Source organism: Syngnathoides biaculeatus, chromosome 12 (genome assembly GCF_019802595.1).
Source record: "Syngnathoides biaculeatus isolate LvHL_M chromosome 12, ASM1980259v1, whole genome shotgun sequence".
In the NCBI taxonomy this organism is placed as follows: Eukaryota; Metazoa; Chordata; class Actinopteri; order Syngnathiformes; family Syngnathidae; genus Syngnathoides; species Syngnathoides biaculeatus.
This window is the reverse complement of record NC_084651.1, coordinates 19,623,089-19,648,212: the sequence shown is the minus strand read 5'-3', so window position 1 is coordinate 19,648,212 and position 25,124 is coordinate 19,623,089. Positions and strand designations below refer to the sequence as shown.

At 42.8% G+C, this 25,124-nt stretch overlaps 1 protein-coding gene across 6 annotated transcripts in view; it reads left to right on the top strand.

The window, feature by feature from the left end:
* ggps1 (geranylgeranyl diphosphate synthase 1) overlaps nt 1-25,124 on the top strand; it is a 47,288-nt gene that overhangs the window by 8,673 nt on the left and 13,491 nt on the right. For 2 of the 6 annotated variants that reach the window (XM_061836973.1, XM_061836974.1), the window contains exon 3: nt 18,776-19,393. In XM_061836973.1, the coding sequence (XP_061692957.1) occupies nt 18,776-19,393 (618 nt within the window). Of the gene's footprint in view, nt 1-1,220; nt 1,363-18,775; nt 24,418-25,124 lie in introns of those variants that run through there. The other 4 variants (XM_061836972.1, XM_061836971.1, XR_009797422.1 and 1 more) reach the window with 3 other exon arrangements.

Sequence of the window (25,124 nt, the reverse complement as noted above, 5' to 3'; positions counted from 1 at the left end):
GATGTTTAATGGGTGTACCGGTTGCAGTTTGGAAATTGTTTCGCTGCCATTCTTTTAATGCAACATGAACTGTCATGTGTGCATACGCTGAATTTGTGTAAATGTTTACTGAGTGGTTTTCTACTAACCTGAGAGCTGGTGTCAATGCCAAAATTTCTGCTCTTTGTGCTGACTGTGAGCCTAAAATTCTTACAGCTTAGACTTCATCAAAACCCGTTTCTGTGGGTTGGGTTACTGCAAATCCAGATTGTAAGCCATCGTTGCCCTTGAAGCAACATCTGTCTGTGAAAAGAATCAGGTCCGGATTGTCAAGTGATGTCTATTCATAGAGTTCAGTGCAGTTCTCCTTCGAGCAGACCTTCAGCCATTTTTTGTGGGTGTGTAAAAATCGCCTCAATTTTCCTCTATCTTCTTCCGGTCATGGTAAAAGCTTGACTTGTGACATACTGGACTGTACTGTGTGATGTTCGCACTGTCAGTGGGTGATACTCAGGCTAGAGCAGATGCAAAAGCAGCACAAATTGGATGTCTTTGCTCGTATTTTTCCAATGGAGTGGATGAATACAGACAGACTTGTCGACTTCCTCCTTCCCCCTTCTGATAAAGGGCAGCAGAAAAACTGCTGACCTTTACAGACACATCAAGATAGAACATACAGCTGTAATCAGGAATCGCAAGAGCTGCAGCAGTGGAAAGAGAGCAAAGACCTGGTGGCTTCGAGATAAGAAGTTTCAGATGGAGCTGCCAGTCATCCACATACTGCACCAGGAGAACTCCATGAGGCAATTCAAGCAGAGACGGCAACTGACGAAAACAGTTGTTGAAGAGTCCGGGGGAAAGGACAAAACCTTGAGGCAGGCGATTTGTAGGAGTAACAAACACCATTCCAAGTGAAAGCAAAACATTGCCTCATTGAGGGATGGAGAGGAATAAAAAAAGCATTAGCCAAGTCAATTGAAGTGAAATGAGTGTGGACTGATGTCATTTGGGACTGCCAAAGTGGGAGTTAGAACGGCTGCATTAATTGTTCGCAGGTCATGGACCATGCGAAACTTTCCAGTGTCTTTTCAACGGGTATGGTGTCCATCCAGAAGTGGTGCTCCAAAACAGAAGTTTGCAAAAAATGTTTTAAACTGAATCTAATAAGCATCAAGTGATGAGGAATAGAGCAATTGAGAGTGAAATGAATTTTGCCAATCTGTGTCCTGTGTGCATGTCAGGACAAACGGACCAAGATCCTTCGCTGTGTGCTGAGGCGAAACCATCAAGGAGACATGTGGGTGACAAGGAGCCATAGAAGGATCCGGAGGATCCGCCATCTTATACCATTCGAGTTGTTCAGGAGTCAAGAACACCAAAAAGGCAAAACCTTGTTTGCCCACAAACAAATCACCCATGTTCAATTCCCATATGTTGTTATCAATGTCCTGAAATGCCTCGCTATAGATCTCTTCTCCTGATCTGTCATAGTATAGAGTGCAATGCATACAATCAGTTACCATATCATAAGATCTGATATTATGGACCCAAGGTGACCAGAGAGTCCAAAAGTGCTCGGCCTCGAGCCAACCACTGGAGTCAATATCCACACTTGCCCAATAGATGTCGGCAGTGGCGCATGCCACAGGGCGTTGTTCAACAAGCGGAAACTGGGAGGTGACACCGGAGACAGAGCAGCAGTAGGCGTTACCATCCGGAAATTCCAGGATAAGTCCATCAGGGCTGCATTTGATGAGAGTGCACGTGGCGATGAGATGTCTGCCCAAAAGATTAACTGGACAGTTAGGTGCAAACTCAGAAGAATGGAAAAAAGTCTGAAAAACATTGAAAAGTCACTGGAGTTGTCAATTGACCCCTCCGTGGATCTTGCGCAATCCACGTCACTGACCAATCAGAGGCCAGAGATCTGCATAAACCAAAGCCCGTTTTTGCTCCCGCCATTTTCTCAGACAACATTGAACGGTTCAGTATAGGTTTTGTTCGCGTTTTATCGCGTATTTGGGTTATTTAACAAAAAATATGGTTAAAAGGTGTAGTCACGGACTTTGTAATAGTGACGACAGGTATCCTGAAAGGCTAGTTGGTGGAGTTCGATTCGTACCCTTTCCAAAACCGAAGACCCAGTACAAAAAATGCCTTCGATGGATCAAACTTTGTGGAAGACCGCATCATCAACTAAATCCATCTAATATCAACCGGAACAGATATGTTTGCATGAAGGTATGCCCTATATTTGATTTTCAATACATGTCTCGTATAAATGAATGAGACGTTCACCGCTATGTGTGAACGATTGAGACACTTATTCTTTGTTGAGCGATATTTAGCGACGATCGGACTGCACAAACGTGTCAGTTTCTTGCTGGCTCGCGGCCGAAGCTTAACCAGACTGTGTTTGCACGAAGATATGCCCTACATTTGATTTTTAATACACGCCTCGTATAAATGAATGAGACGTTCTCCGGTAGCATAACACCGCTAAATGTGAACGATTGACACACTTATTCTTTGTTGAGCGATATTTAGCGATGATCGGACTGCAAAAACGTGTCGGTTTTCTTGCTGGCTCTCGGCCGAAGCTTAACCAGACTGTGTTTGCACGAAGATATGCCCTATATTTGATTTTTAATACACGTCTCGTATAAATGAATGAGACGTTCTTCGCTAGCATAACATTGCTACGTGTGAATGATTGAATGAAATCAGAAGCATGGCGTCTCTCTCAGTTCAGAATGTATTGTATTTAGAATCTATAATATATCGTTGATTTGAATGAAGCATGTGTCTGCACGTCTAACAATGTATTGTATTGTATTTGCCATTTTTTACGAATTGTTTGTCTTATGTCAGCGCACGTGGCGTAACGTCACTTCAGGAGGCGTGGTTAAGTGCCCTGTACGGAGGGGTCAATTGCAGAGCAGTTTCTTCACCCTTGAATCCAACAAGTGAGATGCTTTTCCTGGTAAGAGAGGTATCAGGTGGCAGGGCTGTGATAGTAGAATGCCGAGCTCCTGTGTCGACCATAAATGATAAAGTGAATCCTCCTACCATCAGGATCATCAAAGGCTCCTGCAGGGCTAAACATGTGAATTCAGGGCACCATCATTGCGGAAACTGTCCACCAGAGGGCGGTAGATACTGTTGGTTTGGCACTGAGGGAGATCCTTGTTGCTGCTGCTGGTGCTGTGTAAGATGTAGTCTCTCTCGGGATTGTTTGTAACCTCGTCGATTGTAGCCACGTGCAGGTTGTTGGCCTCTGCCTCTCCATCTGGACGCTTGAGGTCGCTGTCTGCAAGCGCGGGCCCAATGACCAGGCCGTCCACAATTGAAGCACATGTCACGGCCACCAGGGGGCACACCTATGAATGAACCTGCTTGATACATCATGAACTCTGAACCGACAGAGGGAGATGAGATCACATCATGAGTGGCTTCTTCCTGACTTTTCAGATATTGCAACTGCAACATAGCAAGTTGTTTCTGTACTTTGGTGTTTGTCTACCTTAAGATTCTTTCTCTTTAGCATGTCTCCTCAAATGAGGTTTAAGATGTGACAACCACTGGTCAACCTCAGCACCGGGAAGGTCTGGATTGGCCTCCATTTCCTGGGCCACAGACTTGGGAACGCCCTTCACAATGGATGCTCGGAACACTTGCGAATGCAAGGCGGAGGCTGTTTAGGCGTGGCCTGTTGTCAGAGTATAATCAATGAGGGCTCGGTCAACAAAAAATCTGTGGTGTCCTCAACTGCTTTGGAAGCAAACACCTGAAATGACACTCTCAGGGAGGGGGAACAAAGCATCTAACGCTGTAGACAAGGTCAAATAATTTTCCCGCGTAGATGCTTTGATCGGGGAGAGAAGAAAAACCTGAATTTCGCATCGGAATATTCAACTGTGCGCACATGATTGTGTAAGAAGGACACGGATATCACCTGCTATTAACATTTGTCCTGTAACCGCTCGCTGCACTGCTTGAAGCCAATTGATACCACTAGATTGCATTGGAAGTTTCTGCGTCAGCACACTGACATCAGTGTGGGAGAGAAAGGTAAAACATCGCAGAATTACCAGAGCCTGTAAGATTTGGGAACGAGTCACAGGCCGATGAGGAGCAGAAGCTCGACCTCTGGAAGATTCCTTCGGTCAAGAACAGAGTCAGGGTGGGCACCTGAAAAATGACACTTTAATTCTGTTACTCGGTTCTGTAACTCATCAATGTACAACCTGTTTTCACATCCCCACTCGAAGGGCCTCTACCAGCGTAGACAGCAAATTCCTGTTCTTGTCTTCCGTCGGGCTGATTCTTGTTCAGCGCGGAAGGCATGTTTCTGTTCTTCCACTTGAGCGTTCGCTTTGTCTTCATGTTCAGTGGTGAGAATCTCACGTTGATCTCTAATATTTTGTGGAACCTCTTGGTGTCTATTTAATTGCGCCTTATGCATTCCTAGCTGATTCAAACGTGTGAAGGGGTCGACTCTCAAATCTGCAACTTTGTCCAATTTTCCTTTTAATTCCCTAATGGCAGCAGTCACTCCAGCAGCCAGAGTTACTGCAACCGTGTTCATTTTTGTTTGTTGTGAGCGAGTGAGAGACGTTTGATAATCTACTTCAAGTCGACCGGCAGTTACATTTGACACTGTAGCGTGAAATTCACCTAAAGCTTTCCTCACTCCATCGTAAGGTGACAATACACATGGGTTATTTGGAGACAACGCCGAAAGATGTTTCTCCTCCAAGTAAAGTGGCGGCGCGGATGGCACTTTTGGGTGTTGACGGTACCAGATCAACACTCTTCATTAATGCCGCAAAACACGCAGTTGAAGACATTGGAGGAAACCATCCATTCTCACAGTTTTTCGTTATCCATTCTTTCAATAGTTCTTTGTTATTCTCTTGTTCTTTATCAGGCATGCTTTGATGCCTTGATGCCACGAAAGCCATCATAACTATATACAAAAGAAATCAAACTCATTAAATTCATATTACACAAATAAATGACAAAACACATAACATACATTCCTCATGTGTTCACTTAGCACCACTTGTTCAGAATGGTTTGGTATTTGCCGCAAATCAAACCATTCACTTTCCCTATCAAACTCTCCTTGCATTTTGGTTCAGATCTTTTATCAAAAGTGCTCGAACGTCATTTTCTCAAAAGTACTCGATACCACACAAACAAAAGTACTCAAACCTTAATTTAGCAAAAGCGCTTTTTTTTTTTTCCTCAAAAGTACTCTTAAAATCTTTTTATTTGAGGAATTTTTGTTTCTAGGATTCTTGAAAGAACGAAACATCTCCTAAAATAAAATTACAATTGTGCATTTCACTGTTCATCCGGGTTATTCTTCTCAACTTTTTATAATGCACTTTGTCCTTTGATTTTGAATGAGGAATTCTAGTCTCGAGGATTCTCTGAAAAGAACGAACAACCTCTCTGTTCAGAAAGCGTTGGACTGACTTCAACCCACTGGTCTGTCTGCCAATCACAGGATTTACAACCTTTTCGTGTCGGCACTACCTCCGATCACAGGGCACTTCTAAACCCTTTAGAGTGGTACGCCCACACACTCTACGGCTTTTCAACCATTTAGGTGGGACGCGACGGTGTCCCACCAGGGCCTCTAACCCAGGACTATACCACGCACAATTTCCCCACTGTTCAACCTGCCAGAAACAAATTTCACACTGTCACAAATTCAAATGTGACACGGACCTCAACACCAGTTAACAAACAGAAGATCACTTTTGGAGGATAAATGTCCTCTCACCTTGTCAATTGTTGGCTGGCTGATGTTCTGTCTGTCAACCAACACCTCAGTCCGAAATCACGTCAGGGTCACCAATTGTTGGACGCTTTTTCCTCCACGTGTTCATTTAATTTCGGGTAGTGAGAATGTTGGTTATCCAAATACAGGCTGGAGATGATGAACAGTATCTTCAAAGCTTTTACTTACAGAATATTCTGGGCACAAATGAGTGACAGACAATGGCTGTAGCAGATCACAAGTGTAAATATACAAGAGGACTTGCAGCATTCTTATACTATCAGAAGGAGCCGCATCACAAAAGTATGAAAAGAAAATAAAGGGCATCACAAGAGAATCTCATCATAAAATGAAGAGCATCACAAAATATCTCCATCATAATGACGAAACCAAATCTATCTGGTAATAACAGGCACATTCCTACGTCCTGGTCTCTAGTAAACATTTCCGCAAGATTCACATAAGTTTAACTGATGAGTTGGCATAATTCAAACATGAGTTATACAGTCATGACTAAATATGAGCAGAAGACACACTTCAAGCCCCATGCAAGATATCACGTCGTGGGGTCTCAATGATCTTTAGAAAGGTGAGGGATCAGCGCGGGACTACACGACAGGACTTGTTCAATCATTTGAAAAGAGCTGGGACCACCATTTCCAAGGTGACTGTTGGTAATACACAAAGACGTCATGTTTGAAACCACGCATGGCATGGAAGGTTCCCCTGGTTAAACCAGCACATGTCAAGGCCAGTTTTAAGTTTGCCAATGATCATTTGGATGATACAGAGGAGTCATGTAAGAAAGTTTTGTAGTCCGATGAGACCAAAATTGAACTTTTTGGTCATAATTCCAGTGACTGTGTTTGGAGCAACATGAATGATGAGTTCCATCCCAAGAACACCATCCCTACTGTGAAGCATCGGGGTAGTAGCATCATGCTTTGGGTTTTTTTTCTTCTTCAAATGGGACAGGTTGACTGCACTGTATTAAGGATAGGATGTCTGTGACCGTGTATTATGAGATTTTGGGGAACAACCTCTTTCTGTCAGTCAGAGCATTGAAGTGGGTCGCGACTGGCTCCTTCAACATCACAATGACCCGAAGCACACAGGCAGGAAAACCAAAGAGTGGCTCCGTAAGAAGCATATCAAGGTTCTGGCGTGGCCTAACCAATCTCCAGACCTAAGCCCAATAGAAAATCTTTGGAGGGAGCTGAAACCCTGTGTTTCTCAGCGACAGCCCAGAAACCTGTCTGATCTAGAGAAGATCTGTGCAGAAGAGGTGAATAACTACAAGAAACATTTGACCTCTGTAATTGCAAACAAAGGCTACTGTACCAAATATTAACATTGTTTTTCTCAGGTCTTCAAATACTCATTTGCAACTCTATCACACAAATAAATCATACATTGAGATTTATGGATTTTTCTTTTTAGATTTTCTCTCACAGTGGACAGGCACCTATGATGAAAATTTCAGACCCCTCCATGATTTCTAAGTGGTAGAACTTGCAAAATAGCGGTGTGTTCAAATACTTATTTTCTTCACTATAAGCAACTCAAACTCTTTTAAACAAGATTGTCTTGCAAAACAAACTATCATGAGAATAAAGTACAATAATTACAGCTGTAATGTTTTATCCATTCTTCGTTTGGGACTTTTTTTCTGTTTGATTTTGTTTGGTGGGGGTAGTTTTGCTCGTGAATACATCCCAAAATAGTGTGAATCCTTTTATATGGTAGTAGTACACTTATTTAACTGTTTTTAAACGTACATGGGTCAATCATCTCATGGTGGTAATGCTCTAAGTGGATTTTCCAGAGAATGAGGGTGAAAAGCCCTGACTAAGAGCTGTCTCTTTGAACAAATCAAAAACAGTAAAGCCTTTTTTGTTTGTTTGTTTTTCCTTTACTATTTTTATTTTAGCCAATTGATCCTGTTCCGTTTATCTCTGCTTGTTTCTGGCAAAATTCTTGTTTGCAGTAAAATATTTTGCAAACGGCATACCTGAAGTCAATATTTAAGTTATATGAAACTATGCTTGCAATGGTCCTGTTGTACCTCCTCAAAAATGGCACCAATGATACTAGTGCAAAAGTTGAAAATGTCTGCTTCATCTTCTTTGAACCCTGTATCATGTTTCTGCATAACAACAACGGGGGTGACTTTGCAAGGTCACGTTCAAAAACTTGGAAAATACTGTACATTTTCAACCTTTTCCAGGAGTTTAAAACTTTGATACATTGTTTACAAATTAGGGACAGCATTTGAGTATTAAATCAATTAATTGGGAATAAAAATAACAATCAAAATGCAGCCCTATGGGGGCACAAATCAGTGCAATCTGTAGGCCGGTCCCAAGTCCGGATAAATGCAGAGGGTTGCGTCAAGAAGGGCATCCGGTGTAAAAACTGTGCCAAACAAAATCGAGCGTTCATCTAAAGAATCCCATACCGGATCGGTCGTTGCCCAGGTTAACAACGCCCGCCCCCGGCACTGCTAACCTGCAGGGCGTCGGTGGAAATTCAGCTGCTCTGAGTCGAAGACCAAGAAGAGGAGGAAACCGGATCCATTGTCAAAAGAAAAAGAGGAATACACAGAGCCTACAACTGGGTGTAGGGACTTTGAATGTTGGGACTATGACAGGAAAAGCTCAGGAGTTGGTTGACATGATGATTAGGAGAAAGGTTGTTATTCTGTGCATCCAAGAGGGCAGGTGGAAAGGTAGTAAGGCTAGAAGATTAGGAGCAGGGTTTAAATTATTCTACCACGGAGTAGATGGGAAGAGAAATGGAGTAGGGGTTATTTTAAAGGAAGAGCTGGCTCAGAATGTCTTGGGGGTGAAAAGAGTATCAGATCGAGTGATGAGACTAAAATTTGAAATTGAGGGTGTTATGCATAATGTGGTTAGTGGCTATGCCCCACAGGTAGGATCTGACTTAGAGTTGAAAGAGAAATTCTGGAAGGAACTAGATGAAATAGTTCTGAGCATCCCAGACAGCGAGAGAGTTGTGATTGGTCCAGATTGTAATGGACATATTGGTAAAGGAAACAGGGGCAATGAAGAAGTGATGGGTAAGTACGGCATCCAGGAAAGAAAATTTGAGGGACAGATGGTGGTGGACTTTGCAAAAAGGATGGAGATGGCTGTAGTGAACACTTATTTCCAGAAGAGGGAGGAAGATATAGTGACCTACAAGAGTGGAGGTAGAAGCACGCACGTGGATTATATTTTGTGCAGACGATGTCATCTGAAGGAGATTACTGACTGTAAAGTAGTGGTAGGGGAGAGTGTAGCTCAACAGCATAGGATGGTGGTGTGTAGGATGACTCTGGTGGTGGGTAGGAAGATTAAGAAGACAAAGGTAGAGCAGAAAACCATGTGGTGGAAGCTGAGAAAGGTCTTTCAGAAAGAGGTGAGACAGGCTGTCGATGGAGAGCAGAAGCTCCTGGAAGACTGGACTACGACAGCCAAGGTAATCAGAGAAACAGGCAGGAGAGTACTTGGTGTGTCTTCTGGTAGGAAAGGGGAGAAGGAGACTTGGTGGTGGAACCCCAAAATACAGGGAGTCATACAAGGAAAGAGATTAGCGAAGAAGAAGTGGGACACTGAGAGGACTGTGGAGAGGCGAAAGGAGTACATCGAGATGCGACTTAGGGCAAAGGTAGAGGTGGCAAAGTCTAAACAAGAGGCATATGAAGACATGTACACCAGGTTGGACACGAAAGAAGGAGAAAAGGATCTCTACAGCTTGGCCAGACAGAGGGATAGAGATGGGAAGGATGTGCAGCAGGTAAGGGTGGTTAAGGATAGAGATGGAAATGTGTTGAGTGGTGCCAGTAATGTGCTAAATAGATGGAAAGAATACTTTGAGAAGTTGATGAATAAAGAATATGAGAGAGAAGGAAGTTTGAAGAGGCAAGTGTGAAGGACCAGGAAGTGGCAATGATTAGTAAGGGGGAAGTCAGAAAGGCACTACAAAGGATGAAAAATGGAAAGGCAATTGTTCCTGATGACGTACCGGTGGATGTATGGAAGCAATTTGGAGAGATGGCTGTGGAGTTTTTGATCAACTTATTCAACAGAATACTAGCGAGCGAAAAGATGCCTGAAGAATGGAGGAAAACTGTTCTAGTTCCCTTTTTTCAGAACAAAGGTGATTTTTCAGAGCTGTGGGAATTATAGAGGAATAAAGTTGATGAGCCACACAATGAAGTTATGGGAAAGAGTAGTGGAGGCTAGACTCAGGACAAAAGTAAGTATCTGTGAGCAACAGTGTGGTTTCATGCCTAGAAAGAGTACCACAGATGCATTATTTGCCTTGAGGATGCTAGTGGAAACGTACAGAGAAGGTCAGAAGGAGCTACATTGTCTTTGTGGATCTAGAGAAAGCCTATGACAGAGTACCAAGAGAGGAACTGTGGTACTGCATGCGTAGGTCTGGTGTGGCAGAGAAGTATGTTAAAATAGTACAGGACATGTATGATGGCAGCAGAACAATGGTGAGGTGTGACAGAAGAATTTAAGGTGGAGGTGGGACGGCATCAGGGATCAGTTCTGAGCCCCTTCCTGTTTGCAGTGGTAATGGATAGGCTGAGAGATGAGGTTAGACTGGAATCCCCTTGGACTATGATGTTCGCAGATTATATTGTGATATGCAGTGAAAGCAGGTAGCATGCGGAGGAACAATTAGAAAGATGGAGGCATGCACTGGAAAGGAGAGGAATGATGATTAGTCGAAGTAAAACAAAATATATGTGCGTGAATGAGAAAGGTGGAGGGGGAAGAGTGAGGCTACAGGGAGAAGAGATAGCGAGGGTGGAGGACTTCAAATACTTGGGGTCAACAATACAGAGCAACGGAGAGTGTGGTCAGGAAGTGAAGAAACGGGTCCAAGCAGGTTGGAACAGCTGTCGGAAGACTGTCTGGTGTGTTATGTGACACAAGGATGCTAGGATGAAGGGCAAAGTTTACAAAAAAATGGCGAGGCCGGCCATGATGCACGGATTAGAGACTGTGGCACTGAAGAAACAACAGGAAGCAGAACTGGAGGTAGTAGAAATGAAGATGTTGAGGTTCTCGCTCGGAGTGAGCAGGTTGGATAGGATGAGAAATTAGCTCATTAGAGGGACAGCCAAAGTTGGATGTTTTGGAGACAAGATTCAAGAGAGCAGACTTCGATGGTTTGGACATGTTCAGAGGCGAGAGAGTGAGTATATTGGTGGAAGGGTGCTGAGGATGGAGCTGCCAGGCAGAAGAGCGAGAGGAAGACCAACGAGAAGGTTTATGGATGTGGTGAGGGCAGTTGGGGTTAGAGAGGAAGATGCAGAAGATAGGCTAAGAAACAGTGGAAAAAGATGACACGCTGTGGCGACCCCTAACGGGACAAACCGAAAGGAAAAGACGAAGAAGAAAAATAATCAATGGTACAATGGTGGTGGCTGGAGTTAAACTTCACATAGCTGACATTATGCTATTCTGAAGATCACAAATTACTACTGCTCCAAATCATTGAGTCAACTTAGCGCTTCTGCTTGTGGACGTGATTCAGTTGATTTAATTGTCAACAATTGATGGTAAATCAATTATAATGCCATCCCGAATAGAAATGTAACTTACTTTTTGGTTTACTTTACGTTTACATGAGTCATTTATTTCATGTTTCTATGCGGAGTACTTTGTGAATGAATTTCAGATGACAAATTATTGGGAATTCAATGTGTTCAAAAGGAGTGCAAGTCAATATGTCAAGTGTTTTTATTCAGTCAGAATAAATATGGATGAGCTATTCAGAATTCATTACTTTTAATTTAGCGCAACCCTGCAACAAGCTTTGTAGTGATTAAAATATAGTGCTGTCCCCACTGCCACTGAAACATGGAAAACTGTGCTCTGTTAATCTTAGAGTACAGAAGTGTGTTGCCTGTCAAATGTGGTTAAGTTTACTCGTTGACTCCCCCCCCCCCCCCCCCCCTGCTTATAAAACCTTATGTATGTCAATTTCCAGCCGATCAACTTATGGAGTGATGTGCCTTACTTGAAAGAACCTGAGCTGTTAAACAAATTAACATTGTGACGATTTTCAAATCTTAATTTAAAGTAGCCCTCACAGATCAAACAATCTGTCAACCTCATCTTTTTTTCAGATTTCTCTTGTTAAATATGGGCATTGTTTGTATCTGCCCTGCGATTGGTTGTTGACCAGTTGAGTTACCCTGCCTCTCGCCTGAACATAGCTGGGATAGGCTCCTGCAACCCTAATTAGGTTAAGCCAGGGGTCACCAAAGCGTTGCCTGCAGGCGCATGACTCCCCGCCAAAGGCGAGCTACTGTATGTTTTAAAATTAGCATGTCACAAATTATTATTATTTATGCTTTAAATTTGGACCCTGACTTGCTTACATTGACATTTGTAAAATAATGTTGTATAATATAAAGTATTTATATATTTGTAAAGTAACAGGAGTTTTGTCATTTTGGAAGGTTGCCACGATCAGGTCATGTTGCCTTTCATACAATTGGTGTTCCCGAAGCCCTCAGCCTCAAAAAGGTTGTTCACCCCTGGGATAAGCAGTACAGAAAATGAATGAATATAGGTGCCTCTACTTCATGTATTGCAGTTAACATTCTTAAAGGATGAATGCAATTGTCAAACATGGTCATTCCTCAATGCCTGCGATCCTGAAAGTTTTGCTGTGGTGCGGTAGTTACTTGCACATCAAATTAGAGGTTTTAACAAATGTGTTTTGTTTTTGCAAACTTCCCTTTAATAGTCATATCACTGCAGAAATTGTTAAATGCCGTCTAATAATCTGAATTTTTAATGTGTGTTTGTGTGTGTGTGTGTGTGTGGGAGCAGAATCTCATCACGTAGACTAAACTATGGACTTTGGTCTGCCTTTTATTGACTTTTTTTCTTTTGCCATGCTGTACTGTACTGAGCAGCCAGCACAGAGACGTGTGTATAATTTAGGAACACATTCTACTTGCAGTCCTAGGGTCATCATCATTTTTCTTTTTGAGTTCTGTAGTGACAAAACAAAAAGCATAGGCCCCCCCCCCAAAAAAAAAAAACATACCCTGAAGTCTTGACTTAAGTCTTATATGACTTCAAGTCAAAACGTAAATTTTTGAATTGACATTCAACATTTCAGGTTCCAGTGTACATTCATATCACATGGTGAGTGTTGACAACATTATTCGGGAGGGAAACTACACGTTCCGCATTTTAGATGTTGCCTCTTATGTGACTAAATGTGTGCCCATGTGTTCCAGCGATTGCCTTTTCTGTTTGGACTCTAATTGACCTCCACATGTTCATATTATAAACAAATCTGATTGTAGTCCTCTGTCACGAAGCCTTCTAATTCCAAATGGGATGAATTGTGCCACAGCATGCCCCCTCCCCCTCTTTCCGCCGCACTCTGTAAACTCATGCTGAACCCATCATGCTGACTGAGACCACTCCTCTCAGCATCATTAGCGCTCCGCTGCCAAGAAGTCGCCGCCATGGAAACAAGTGGGCCTTCAGATAGCGAGAGTGACATTGGTGCACTGTCATTTGTTTGGACTTTTCCAGTGCATATTGTGTAGTATGTGTCTCCGTATAGCACGTGCTGAGACGTTCCCATTATACTCCTTCCCTTGGTCTTATGTCTCTGGCAATGTGTAGAGTGGTTATTATTCATATGAACTGGACTTCTTCAAATAGCAAAACTAGGTTGAGGTCCAGACAGAGTTATGGTGTCTTGCTGACACCACTGTCAGTTGTCGTTGAATAGCCATAGTATTGGTAATATCGTAAGTACTGTTCCTTATACAATGTGCACCCATGGATAATACATACCCCCAAAGTTGACCACAAAATTCTGGAAAACCCTACTACTTATGTATAATACATTTTTACAATGCTTGATTTTTACTACTGTTCATATGATCAAAACATTAAGTATTATCTGTTTTGTTAATTTTTTCAAAAAATTATTCTCAAGTTAAACACTATTTGAACACCTAATACTGTAATTTATATTCATTTTGAAATTCACAGCCCAACCTTTATGAAGTAAATGAGAAATCAAAGCGTTGTGCTCATGTTTGATTCCCAAGCCAAAATTTGTGAGATATGTACAATTCTTTAAAGAAAACATGAAGGGCCAGGTAAAACACTGATTTCTTAAAGCATTTCAGAAAAGCAGTTTCATAAGAACAATCAATTAATCAATTAATGAGTTGGGGGGGGTCAGTCTTATTTAAAAAAAAAAAAAAAAAAAGCGTGACAAATTCTGCCTGGGTATGTAAACTTAGGAGCGCGACACTACAGATGCATTCTTATGTATGTACCCTTGTCATATTATCATACCGGGATCTTTATATCTACACCTTTTTCATAACCTGTAATTGGCAGTGGCACACTAGAATGAAAGTGTACAGTTTTTTTTTTTTAATAAACTCTAGATGGTGGCATACATTTTCATTCACCTAATATCTATGTGCACTATTGACTTAAAATTTTATTTTATTTTTTGTGGGGGGCGGATTGTGCATCGTACATGAGAAATAACGGCATGTGTGCCATCACACAGCATGTTTTTTTTTCCTCCCACAGACCACTGTCACAGAGTGGAGCAAATATTTGCAGCAATGTAGGGTCTTTTGTGATCATGTGACCATAATGAGCCAATCAGTTTGATTACTGGAACAGATTTGCATGAATGGACATACTAATACTTTTCATTCTTCCGGAAGCTGGCTCAGGACCCCCAAGATAACCTGACTGAGCTCAATAAAGCAGAGCTACACGACTGAAAAGCAAATTGTTCCCTCCAGATAGCGTGGACTTAACGGCAAAGTAAATGAGCATGTAGTGACATTTCAGTCATAAGGGAATGGGTCAATGTAGCTGCCGAAATATTACACAAAGGTAAACAAAATCACTTTTAGGATAGATGGATGTTTAAAAAGCACTTTGCATTTCTTTTGTTTTTGGTAACACATTTATTCATGATTACGCATTGGTTTCCTTTAATAGGGTCAAAATAGTTTATGCTGTAGGCAGATAGTTTTTTATTTCATGGAAAACAAACAGTTGTAATTGCAAAATCACAAATGTGAAATGGAAATGTGATTCATGCTGTTTTTTTTTTGTTTTGTTTTGTTTTTTTGGGTTTGGCATGTGGTGGATTTGGTGGTTGACCTTTTAGCACATCTGATTCACATTTCTGGGGTCGCAATTTCAAATCAAGGCTAATGTTTTGTTTTTGTTTTGTTTTCGGTACTGTTGTTTCCTCCCACATTCCAAAAACATGCGTGATCAGTTAATGGATCTTTCTGACCTGTCAGTCGCCCGTACAATAATAGCCAATCAGATAGCCGCAGTTTCTTAACCCCTGGCTTGACACGCTCCTCTCGCCGTATTGTCCCAAAAGCGATGCTGGTTGTCAGTAGTGTGCGCTTGGAAAATCTAATGTTATGAAGAAAATGGTCCTCAGATGCTCTTGGGGAACGTGAAATTCCTATGAAAGATATCCTGCTAGGTTTCCAGGGGCCTGGTTCATAGATTTTCCCCCCCCAAAGCCTAAAACACACTTGACAAAGTGTCTACGATGGATTAAGGCTAGTGGAAGAGCGCACGTACAGCTAAATGTGGACAATATCAACAAACACAAGGCCGTATGTTCAAAGGTAAGTGAGGGAGAAGTATCTTCTGAGTTTCCTTTAATTATCAGTGCTTTATACATTGCAGGAGAACAACTTTCACTTTGTTAGTGTATCATTGAAATACTGAATGAAGTGTGTAAGGTTTTATGCCGAAGAGTCGGGTTAGTGATACTAAATGTAATGCAAGACAAATCGCTATTTGCCCATTTGTATCACATCGGAGTTTTAAGACAGAGCACTGTGTTCGATTACGAGCCAAGTCAAATGGATACACCCACTCACTTTTATAAATACTACAATGATATTACTTGTGATTTTTCCAAGTAAAAAAGTACTCGCGGTGCTTCACATGTGCAGTACGATTGCACAATTTTATCCTGTTGGATTTCAATATGAAGTTTGTGAGGCGTCAAACTTTTGTGCATTGATCGCCAATGTTTCGCTTTAACTCTGACATTGCGTCCTCCTCCATCCAAAATCTTAATTCTGTGTACCCCACCCCCAAGTTAGACAGTGTAAATTGAAAAGGAAAAAAATAAAACAAAATACAGCATGTGGAGTAATAGTGGCTTCCTTTAATATTTGCTTGCACACCGTTTGGCAGCGTTGGCAGCCTTCAAACATTTCTTGTATCCATCTATAAGCTTGTTGCACTTCTCGGTAGAATTTTCTCCCCCTCTTCCACTGAAATGTGTTCAAGCTTTTGGCCATTTCTTATGGGCCAGGATTCCAGCAGGGTGCTGTCAGAAACTTGTGGAAGGTTACCAAAAACGTTTGACCCAAGCCATGGTGTTCAAAAGAAATGTTACTCTATTCTAAGGAAATGTGTGTGAACTTTTGACCTCAAAAATAAATTCTCTCACTCTTTATTGTGGCATTTAACAAATAAGTTTAGTGTTCCTGGCTGATCTAAAATCAAATTTAAGAATCATCTTTCATATCCATTTATGTTGCAAACACACAATGACTTTGTCTCCAGTATTAGAGCTGCTGTAACACGACATCCATAACGATAACACTGTTTTTTTGTGGTTACACTCAAGAAGCAATAAAGGCTGCTAGTAATCTGGCAATGATGGTGCATTTTTTTTTTTCAACTTCACGACAATTGTGCAAAGGATGCAGAGTCCTCTTGCATTTAGAGCAGTTAGTGTGCCTAATGGAGCCAAAATCCAATGCAATGACGATTGTGCAAAGGGCGTCAAGACTTCAAGGAATGTATGCAGTTTAAACTGACTGACTGTGCAGTAATCTAGGGCAATTTTGATTGTACAAGTGTTGCAGGGGAGATTTGGTCTGATCTGACTTCAGACAGTGAGACAAAAAATGAAATGTTTTTGCCCACTGTATGTAAATTGGTTTTAACTGTCTCATTAATTTCTGTATGACCTGATGTAGGATATTAAAATGAGAGAAGGAGGCTCCATTTGACTCTAACATAAAAAAAAGAATTAAAATCTTGCAAACTGTTTGAAAACTGCAAACTCTACCTTTTTAAAGTTGAGTAAAGCAAAATTTTGGATTTAAAAACATCTGATTCACAAGTGTTATTCCATACGTGAGTCTCATCTTCAAAATTGTTGTGCTCAATGAGATCATGAATGAATGTTAGTCAATGTTGAGCTCTGTACATTTTTTTTAACTCTTTCTCTAAATGTTATCTCTGACTTTTCTGCTGCCTCAACCTTAGTACATTTCACGTGACAAATTCCATTATAAACCTCACACAGAACTGGGAGGAAGTCTCATAACTTGTGCCGGATGTTTCAATAGAAAAAATGGCAATTTTCACTTAGTCAAGCTGAACATTGCAAGTTGTCCTTGACTTGAGTCACATTATTATGCAGTGGGGCCTGAAATGGACCAAAAGGCTTTTCACAGAAAATAGTCTGGTCAGATACCCAGATCTTAACCTATTAGATTGGACAGTCATTTAATCACTGTAGATAATATATAAAATATTCACACAATACAATAAAGTAGTTTGCAACATAAAGCGGCATGCTCAGTTACTGTGTTAAGATCTGTTTTTGCATTTGATTGTTTTATGTTCATGGCTTATTTGCGCGTGTATTTGAGATTCATTGCAGCTAGAGGAACAAAACTGAGGAATACAGTACACGAGGTCTTCCTGTACTGTATTTTAGTGTAATGCATGTAAGAGTAACTCAAGTAAGTCAGACGCATGAGGCATCCTCTATTCCATCCCCTGCCTTGTTTGGCACAACTGTGCTTGTCCATCCTCCCTAAATGACAAAAAAATAGCTTACTTACAACTGAATACCCCTCAGTATATTTCACTGAATGCACTTGTTTGTGGTGGAGACGTCTGCATTGTTAATAGATCACTGTTTGCGGCTTTGACAAACTGTGACTTCCACAGTTAGTAAAGAGTGGGAGCCGATCAATGAAAACTTGTGGATCAGTGAAGGCACTTAGGCACTGGCAGTCTGATGAAACATATTCTAAAGCAATTGTTGGTGTTGCTTGTATATTCTCTGAGCCCTTTATTGATGTGGATTTTAAGTTTGATGGTGCAGTCTAGGTATACAGCTTGTGTGTCCTGGAAATTCTTTGAATGAGAGTGACACGACTGTCAAATTTGTAATAGAACAGACTGCCACTTGAGGATTGCACCAGTAGTGTGTTTCTTTAATGGGGGTCTGCAAAACAGGCATACTGTAACTTGCAATGTACAATGCGTACCCATGTGTAATAGATCCCCGCAAATTTGCCCCCCCCTCCTCCTCCAAACTATTCTGAATTTATCCACTTTATTTGAACAAGGTATATTCTTTTTATTTACAAAGAAACTGTGTGTTTTATTCACAACTGACAGGGTTGTTTGGGATGCAAAGAAAAACCCACATGCAACCTTAGTTAAAATACAGGCTTCTCTGCAAAAAAAAGTTCTGTCTGCTCACTTTTTTTTTTTTTTTTTTAAATAAAGAATAGGTTGCATCTTACAAATTTTAGCAGGGTACAATAATGAGCACAACTCCTATTTAGTGGACTCAGAAGGAAAAGCAGCAAATAGACTACTTTTTGGGAAAATACATTTATTTGTGTTTTTCTGCCAGTTTTTGCTCTCTAATGCAAGGTACAGTGCTTTTTAGAAGGTGAGTGGCTATTTAGCCCTGCATTCATCCGGGGTCTCAGTTTCATAATTGTGTGCAACTCTGGTTCATCATGTCACTGTTTGAAATGTCAGATCTTAAATGTGAGCATGTAAACATGGCACCCTCTGCTGCATAAAGGTTGTAGTGCAGCAATAAGATCCCTGTTCACATTTAGTCACACTCACAAGAGGTCACTAACTTGAGTTTCTTTAATTCCTAATTCAGGTGATCATTGAAGTGACTGAGATGCTGCACAATGCTAGCTTGCTCATAGACGACATCGAGGACAACTCCAATCTGCGGCGTGGCTTCCCTGTGGCCCACAGCATCTACGGTGTTCCCTCAGTCATCAACTCTGCCAATTATGTCTACTTCCTGGGTTTGGAGAAGGTATTGACACTGGACAACCCCGAAGCCGTGCGTGTGTTTACCCGGCAGCTGCTGGAGCTGCACCGTGGCCAGGGCCTGGACATCTACTGGAGGGACACATATACCTGTCCCACGGAGCAGGAGTATCGCAACATGGTGCTGCAGAAAACCGGGGGTCTCTTTGGGCTGGCTGTGGGACTGATGCAGCTCTTTTCTGATTGGAAGCAAGACCTGAAGCCCCTCCTGGACACGTTGGGCCTCTTCTTTCAAATCCGCGACGACTATGCCAATCTGAGCTCACGCGAGTACAGTGAGAACAAGAGCTTCTGCGAGGACCTGACAGAGGGCAAGTTCTCATTCCCCACTATCCATGCCATTTGGTCACGTCCTGAGAGCACTCAGGTGCAGAACATCCTCAGACAGCGAACTCAGAACTTGGACATCAAGCGCTACTGCGTGGACTACCTGGAAAAGGTGGGCTCATTCGCATACACTCGTCAGACGCTACGGGACCTGGAAGCAGAGTCTTACCGTTTAATTAGAGAATTAGGCGGGAACCCTCAGCTGGAAAGCCTGGTTGAACTCCTCAGCCACATGCATCAAGAGGCTGAAAGGAAGTCGAATACTGAGCAACACACTAGCCACACACACTGACCTCCTCGTCACTCACTGCGCTGACACTCTGCACGCCTTACATCCAAGAAAATACTCCTATCAAAAACTGTTTAATAGCGAACTCCTGGTAAAAATACAACCAGCCCCGTCCTCCCTTTCTCCTTGATGTGCTGGAAGCTTAATAGAATGATGATGGCATCTTTTCACCTTTCACCTTGTTCTAAATGGTAACACTCGAATCTTGGTGGATGCAAAAGTAACCCTTTTTGTAAACCTGTCCTCTTCACCTGTATGGTCATGTTGAATGGTGGATCTGTATGCCTTGTGTGCTGGTATAGTTTTGCTATGGCACAAGAGAGTTTGAAATACTCTGCTTGTTTATTATTGTTTATTGGAAACACTGACACAAAAAAGGGTTTTGAATGACAGACAGAACAGACAAGGGTGTGAAAAGTACAATACAGTGAACAATACTCTAGATATTTGAACACAAGTAATCCATCCATCCATTTTCTGAGCCGCTTATCCTCACAACGGTTGCAGGAGTGCCTGAGCCTATCCCAGCTAGCATCAGGAAGGAAGCTGGGTATACCCTGAACTGGTTGCCACCCAATTGCAGGGCACATGGAAACAGACATGTCGCACTCGCAATCACACCAAGGACCAATTTATAGTTTCCAATCAATGCATGTTTTTGGAATGTGGGAGGAAACCGGAGTGCCTGGAGAAAACCCAAGCAAACCCAACATGCAAATTCTACACGAGGGGCCAAGATTTGAACCCCGGTCCTCAGAACTGTGAGGTTAAAGCTCTGCAGATGTCCCACCCTGCCGCCTTAACACAAGTAATGTCCTTCCATTTTTCTAATGCTTATACAAGGTTGATTTGCTGGGGCAATAGCTGTAGCAGGGATCCCCAGACTTCCCTCTCCCCATCCACTTCCTCCTGCTCTTCCAGGGGAATCTCAAGGCATCCCCCAGGCCAGCCAACCGACAATCTCTCGAGAGTACCTTAGGTTGTTCCTCGGGGTCTCCTCCTGGTAGAGTGTGCCCTGAAAACCTTACCAGGGAGCAGGGAAGAAGAGGGGGATTCCAAAGTTATGCTACCCACATGCCTGAGCCCTGTGAGCTGGCTCCTCTCAATTTGGAGGGGCAGTGGTTCTACTCTGAGATGGTCCCAGATGACCAAGCTGCTCACCCTATCTCTCAGGTAGAGCCCAGACCCATTTCAGAGAAAGCGCCTCTTGCCCGCTTGTATCTGGGACCTTGTTGTTTTTTATCCTGACCCACAGCTCTTAATGATGGCTGAGGCTTGGAATGTAGCTTGATCGGCAAATTCAAAGCTTTACCTTTCGGCTTAGCTCTTCCTTCACCTACCGATACAAACTTTGCATCACTGCAGATGCTCTACCGATCTGCCTGTCGAGCTCTCAGTGTCCAAGACATGCAGCCGCAAGTCCAATGGCATGACCACAAAGTCGATCATCAAAAAGCGACCTAGGGCGTCCTGGTGTCAAGTACATGTTTGGACACACTTATGCTTGAACATTATGCTCGTTATGGACAATCCTTGGTGACTACAGAAATCCAATAACAGGATATCACGCTAGTTATGAATGGGGGCGAGCATTCCTCCCAATCACGCCCTTCAAGATCTGTGTCATTTCCCACATGATCAGAGAATTCCCCCAGCAAAATGGAGTCCCAGCTTTTGCAATTTCTAGCACCAACTCCAAAAAGAATGGGTACCTTGAACCCCTGTAAGGTGCATAGTCACAAACAACAGACAGGACCTTTCTCCCCACCCAAAGGCAGAGGGAGGGTGCCCTCTCTCGTTCACCGTTGGGAACCCCAATGTATAGGTGCTGAAACAGGTGCCAATAAGTCTACCCACACCTGCATGGCGTCTCTCACCATGGGCAACTTTAGAATAGAAGAGAGTCTAACTGCTCTCAAGAAAACTGGTACGTGCAGCCGAGCCCAACTATATTTAGTCGGAACTTCTCAACCTCAACACCAATTTGCTTTCCTTCCCTGACAGGGAGGGAACATTCCATGTCCCTAGATCCAGCTTCTGTAGCTGGAGATTGGATTGCCAAGATCCCTGCCTTCAGCCACCGCCTAGCTCACATTGCACCCTAACCCCTTTTGGGTGCAGGCTCTGCCACCAGATGTCCACCCTTGAGCCCCACCTCAAGGTCTGGATTCAGAAGGGAAGCCCCGGTGACCCACTTCCACGCAAGGGAGATCTACATCAGTTTATATTATTCATGATGGGAATTTTCACAAAGTAAATGCTACAAAGGCAAGTTGGGTTCTTATTTGTGGATGCGGGACACACCTTGTGAGGACATGCAACAGCTAACCAATAGGACAAGATGAGAGAGGATAAAAAAGTAGAGGACAGGATGTGAGGATAATTGCAAGTCAGTGCTACTGATAAGTGATGCAGTGAGATGCTTTTACAGAGTCTAAACACCTGTGAATAGATACTGTAATCAGATTTGTTATTAGTTGTCCAACAAAAGCAATTAAAGCCAATAGTTTTTTTATGGAACCTATTAGTGAATGAACCCTACATATACTGTACATGGTAGTCAACTGTTATACGGAGCTGCTGAGTCAATACATTGAGGAAGGGTAGGTGGGCCTGACCCCTTCTACCTGCATCGGGTGGGCCCTATCTTCTTTACTTGGATTGAGGGTAGGGGTGGGCCAGCCAGCTCATCTTGCAGGTTATCCTGCCACAAAGGGCAGTCTGCCAGCCCTACCAGTCTCAAAGAGAAGGTTAAAGGTACAAGACAATGTCCCCCCCCCCCCCCCCCCCCCCCACACACACACACACAGGTCGTGGGGCCGTCAACCACGAAGGTCAACGATGAAGGAGCCATGAACCATGAAGGAGCCAACTGTCTCCCAAAAGGTCAGAACCCCACGAAAGCAAGGTCATTTCAAGGGCCTCCTGGAGAAATGATGCGCAGGAGAGGGGAGGGAAAGTCTGTGATCAAAGGGGGGCAAGAACGACCCTAATTCCCTGTGATCCAAAAACTGAAAATGAGGTGTGCAAGGAGAAATCTGACTACCCACCCAATGATGGTTATCACATCCCAGACTGGTGACCATTATCGTTGTACTGTGAACATATGTAGTTGGGTGTCTTACATTAAAATTGGAGACTGGTGGGGTTGGGGTGAGACGGTCACAGGGCAGGGGCAATGATCCCCCCGCCCCCAAGCCAACCTACTCCCCAAAGGATGTGCGTATGTATGTGATGCATGCACAGAGGAGCGACCAACACAGATGTGTGAGGATCTGCCACGGTGTCTGCCTCATCATGCCTCGTGCCAGCCCCTCATAGGGATCCTGAATGAATTTTAATGGGCCCAATGTGCAAAATATGTACAGGGTGAGAAATAAAAATGTCCACTGTGTGTAAAGTAAGAGGCTCGAGTCCTGCTGGTCCAGCCTGGCTGGCTGGAAGACTCCAGAGAAAAAGGGCCAGCCCATCCTCACTCCACGGCTAATTCCCCAACCCATGTTCTGAAAATTGGTGAATATTGTGATGCGGCTCTGCAGGGTATTGCTGTATTTGCTTCTTAATGTGAAATATTCCAGGCTGGCTTGGGTTCTTTTGTCCACAATTATTTCCATTTCTTTTTTCAATCTTTTATCAGCATTTGCCTATTGCACTCTGCCTCTGAATCGTCTCTAACATTATGATTTTTTTTTTTTATTATGATCACATCCTTATGTTTGACCATCTTTTACACTTAATGTGTATGAATAAAGATTAATCAAGAAAGTTTCAACTTTTGAGGTCTTGCAGTTGGGATTTCAGGTTTCCTCTAAATGGATCTGGGGAATAGTAAGGCAAGTTTATTTGTATAGCACAATTCAACAACAAGTTGGTTCAAACTGCTTTACAAAGATATCCATCCATCCATCCATTTTTCTTAGCCGCTTAGCTGCACAGGGGTCGCGGGAGTACTGGAGCCAATCCCAGCAAACAGCGGGCAGGAGGTAAGGAACACCCTGAACTGGTTTCCAACCAATCGCAGGGCACATAGAGACAGACAACAGTTGAAATCAATCACACCTAGGGGATATTTAGAGTCTACAATTAATGCATCTTTTTGGGATGTATGAGGAAACTGGAGTCCCTGGAGAAAACCCATGCAGGCATGGGAAGAACATGCAAACTCCACACAGAAGGGGCCAGGATTTGAACCTCGCTCCTCAGAACTGTGAGGTCAACGCTCTACAGCTGTGCCACAGTTCTGCCCTTTATAAAGACATCAAAATATAAATACAAGCATAATTTAAGATTCAAACAAAATAAATAGAACAATAGATAAAATTGCTCATTAAAATATGATTAAGTTTTGAAAACATGCAGCTGAGAACAGGTGTGTTTTCATCCAGGATTTATATAGACTCATTCAGCTGATCTGAGGCTTTCTGGGAGTTTGTTACAGACTTGTGGAACCTAAAAGCTCAACAAGAGCTTCTCCATGTCTGGTTCTGACTAGGGACTGATAAAGCACTGGATCCAGATGACCTGAGGGGTCTGGAGGGTTCATACTGGGTCAGGAGGTCACTGATGTATTTTGGTCCTAGACCAGGGGTCACTAACGCGGTGCCCGCGGGCAAATGGTAGCCCGCGAAGACCATATAAGGTGCCCGCGAGGTATGTTCTAAAAATACCATAGGCCACAAATTGTTACTATTATTTGTGCTTTAAATTCTGAATCTGACTTGGTTTACCTGAATTAAAATTGTAAAATACCTGTAATGTCATTTACTACAATAAATTAAAACAAAAATATTTTATGTACGTGTCATGAACTGAGCCTGAAATTTGCCGCAAACAGGTCACGTAGCCCTTCATACGATTGGTGCTCACGAAGTAGCTCTCAGCCTCAAAAAGGTTGCTGAGCCCTGTCCTAGACCATTCATAGATTTATAAACCAGCATCATAACTTTGAAGTCTATCCTCTCGCGGGCAGGCAGCCAGTGTGAAAATACTCAGGTCTTTAGTCCATTTGTCCACGTGGTTGTTCACATGGATGTTAAAATCACCAACAAAAATCCTCTTTTCCTTTCGGCTTGTCCCATTGGGACTCGCCACAGCCTGTCATCTTAGATAAACGTATATTTGTGTAGCACAGTTTTACGCCGGATCCCCTTCCTGACGCAACTCCTCTGCTTTAGCCGGGAAGACAAGCTGGTATTCCCAGGCGGTCTCCCATCCAAGTACTAAGCAGGGCCAAACCTGCTTGGCTTCCGAGATCTGATGCAATGTGTTCTCAGGGTAGCATGGCTGTAAACTAGAAACTAACCCATAATCCACCACAAATCCAAACCTTACACATTTGTTGTCTGAACTCACAAAGTCATTATCTACTCAACGTCCTGATCCAATCAAGTGACTGAATGCAAATGTGTCCATGACAACCTTTCAAACATGGTGGCCAGCATAGGTGACGTTGGAAATGTGAATCGCTTCACTTGGTTAAACAAGGTTTTCAAATAGTCCTGAAAAAAGCTGTGACAGCAATGTCACATCACATAACATTTCTTAACCCCAAATT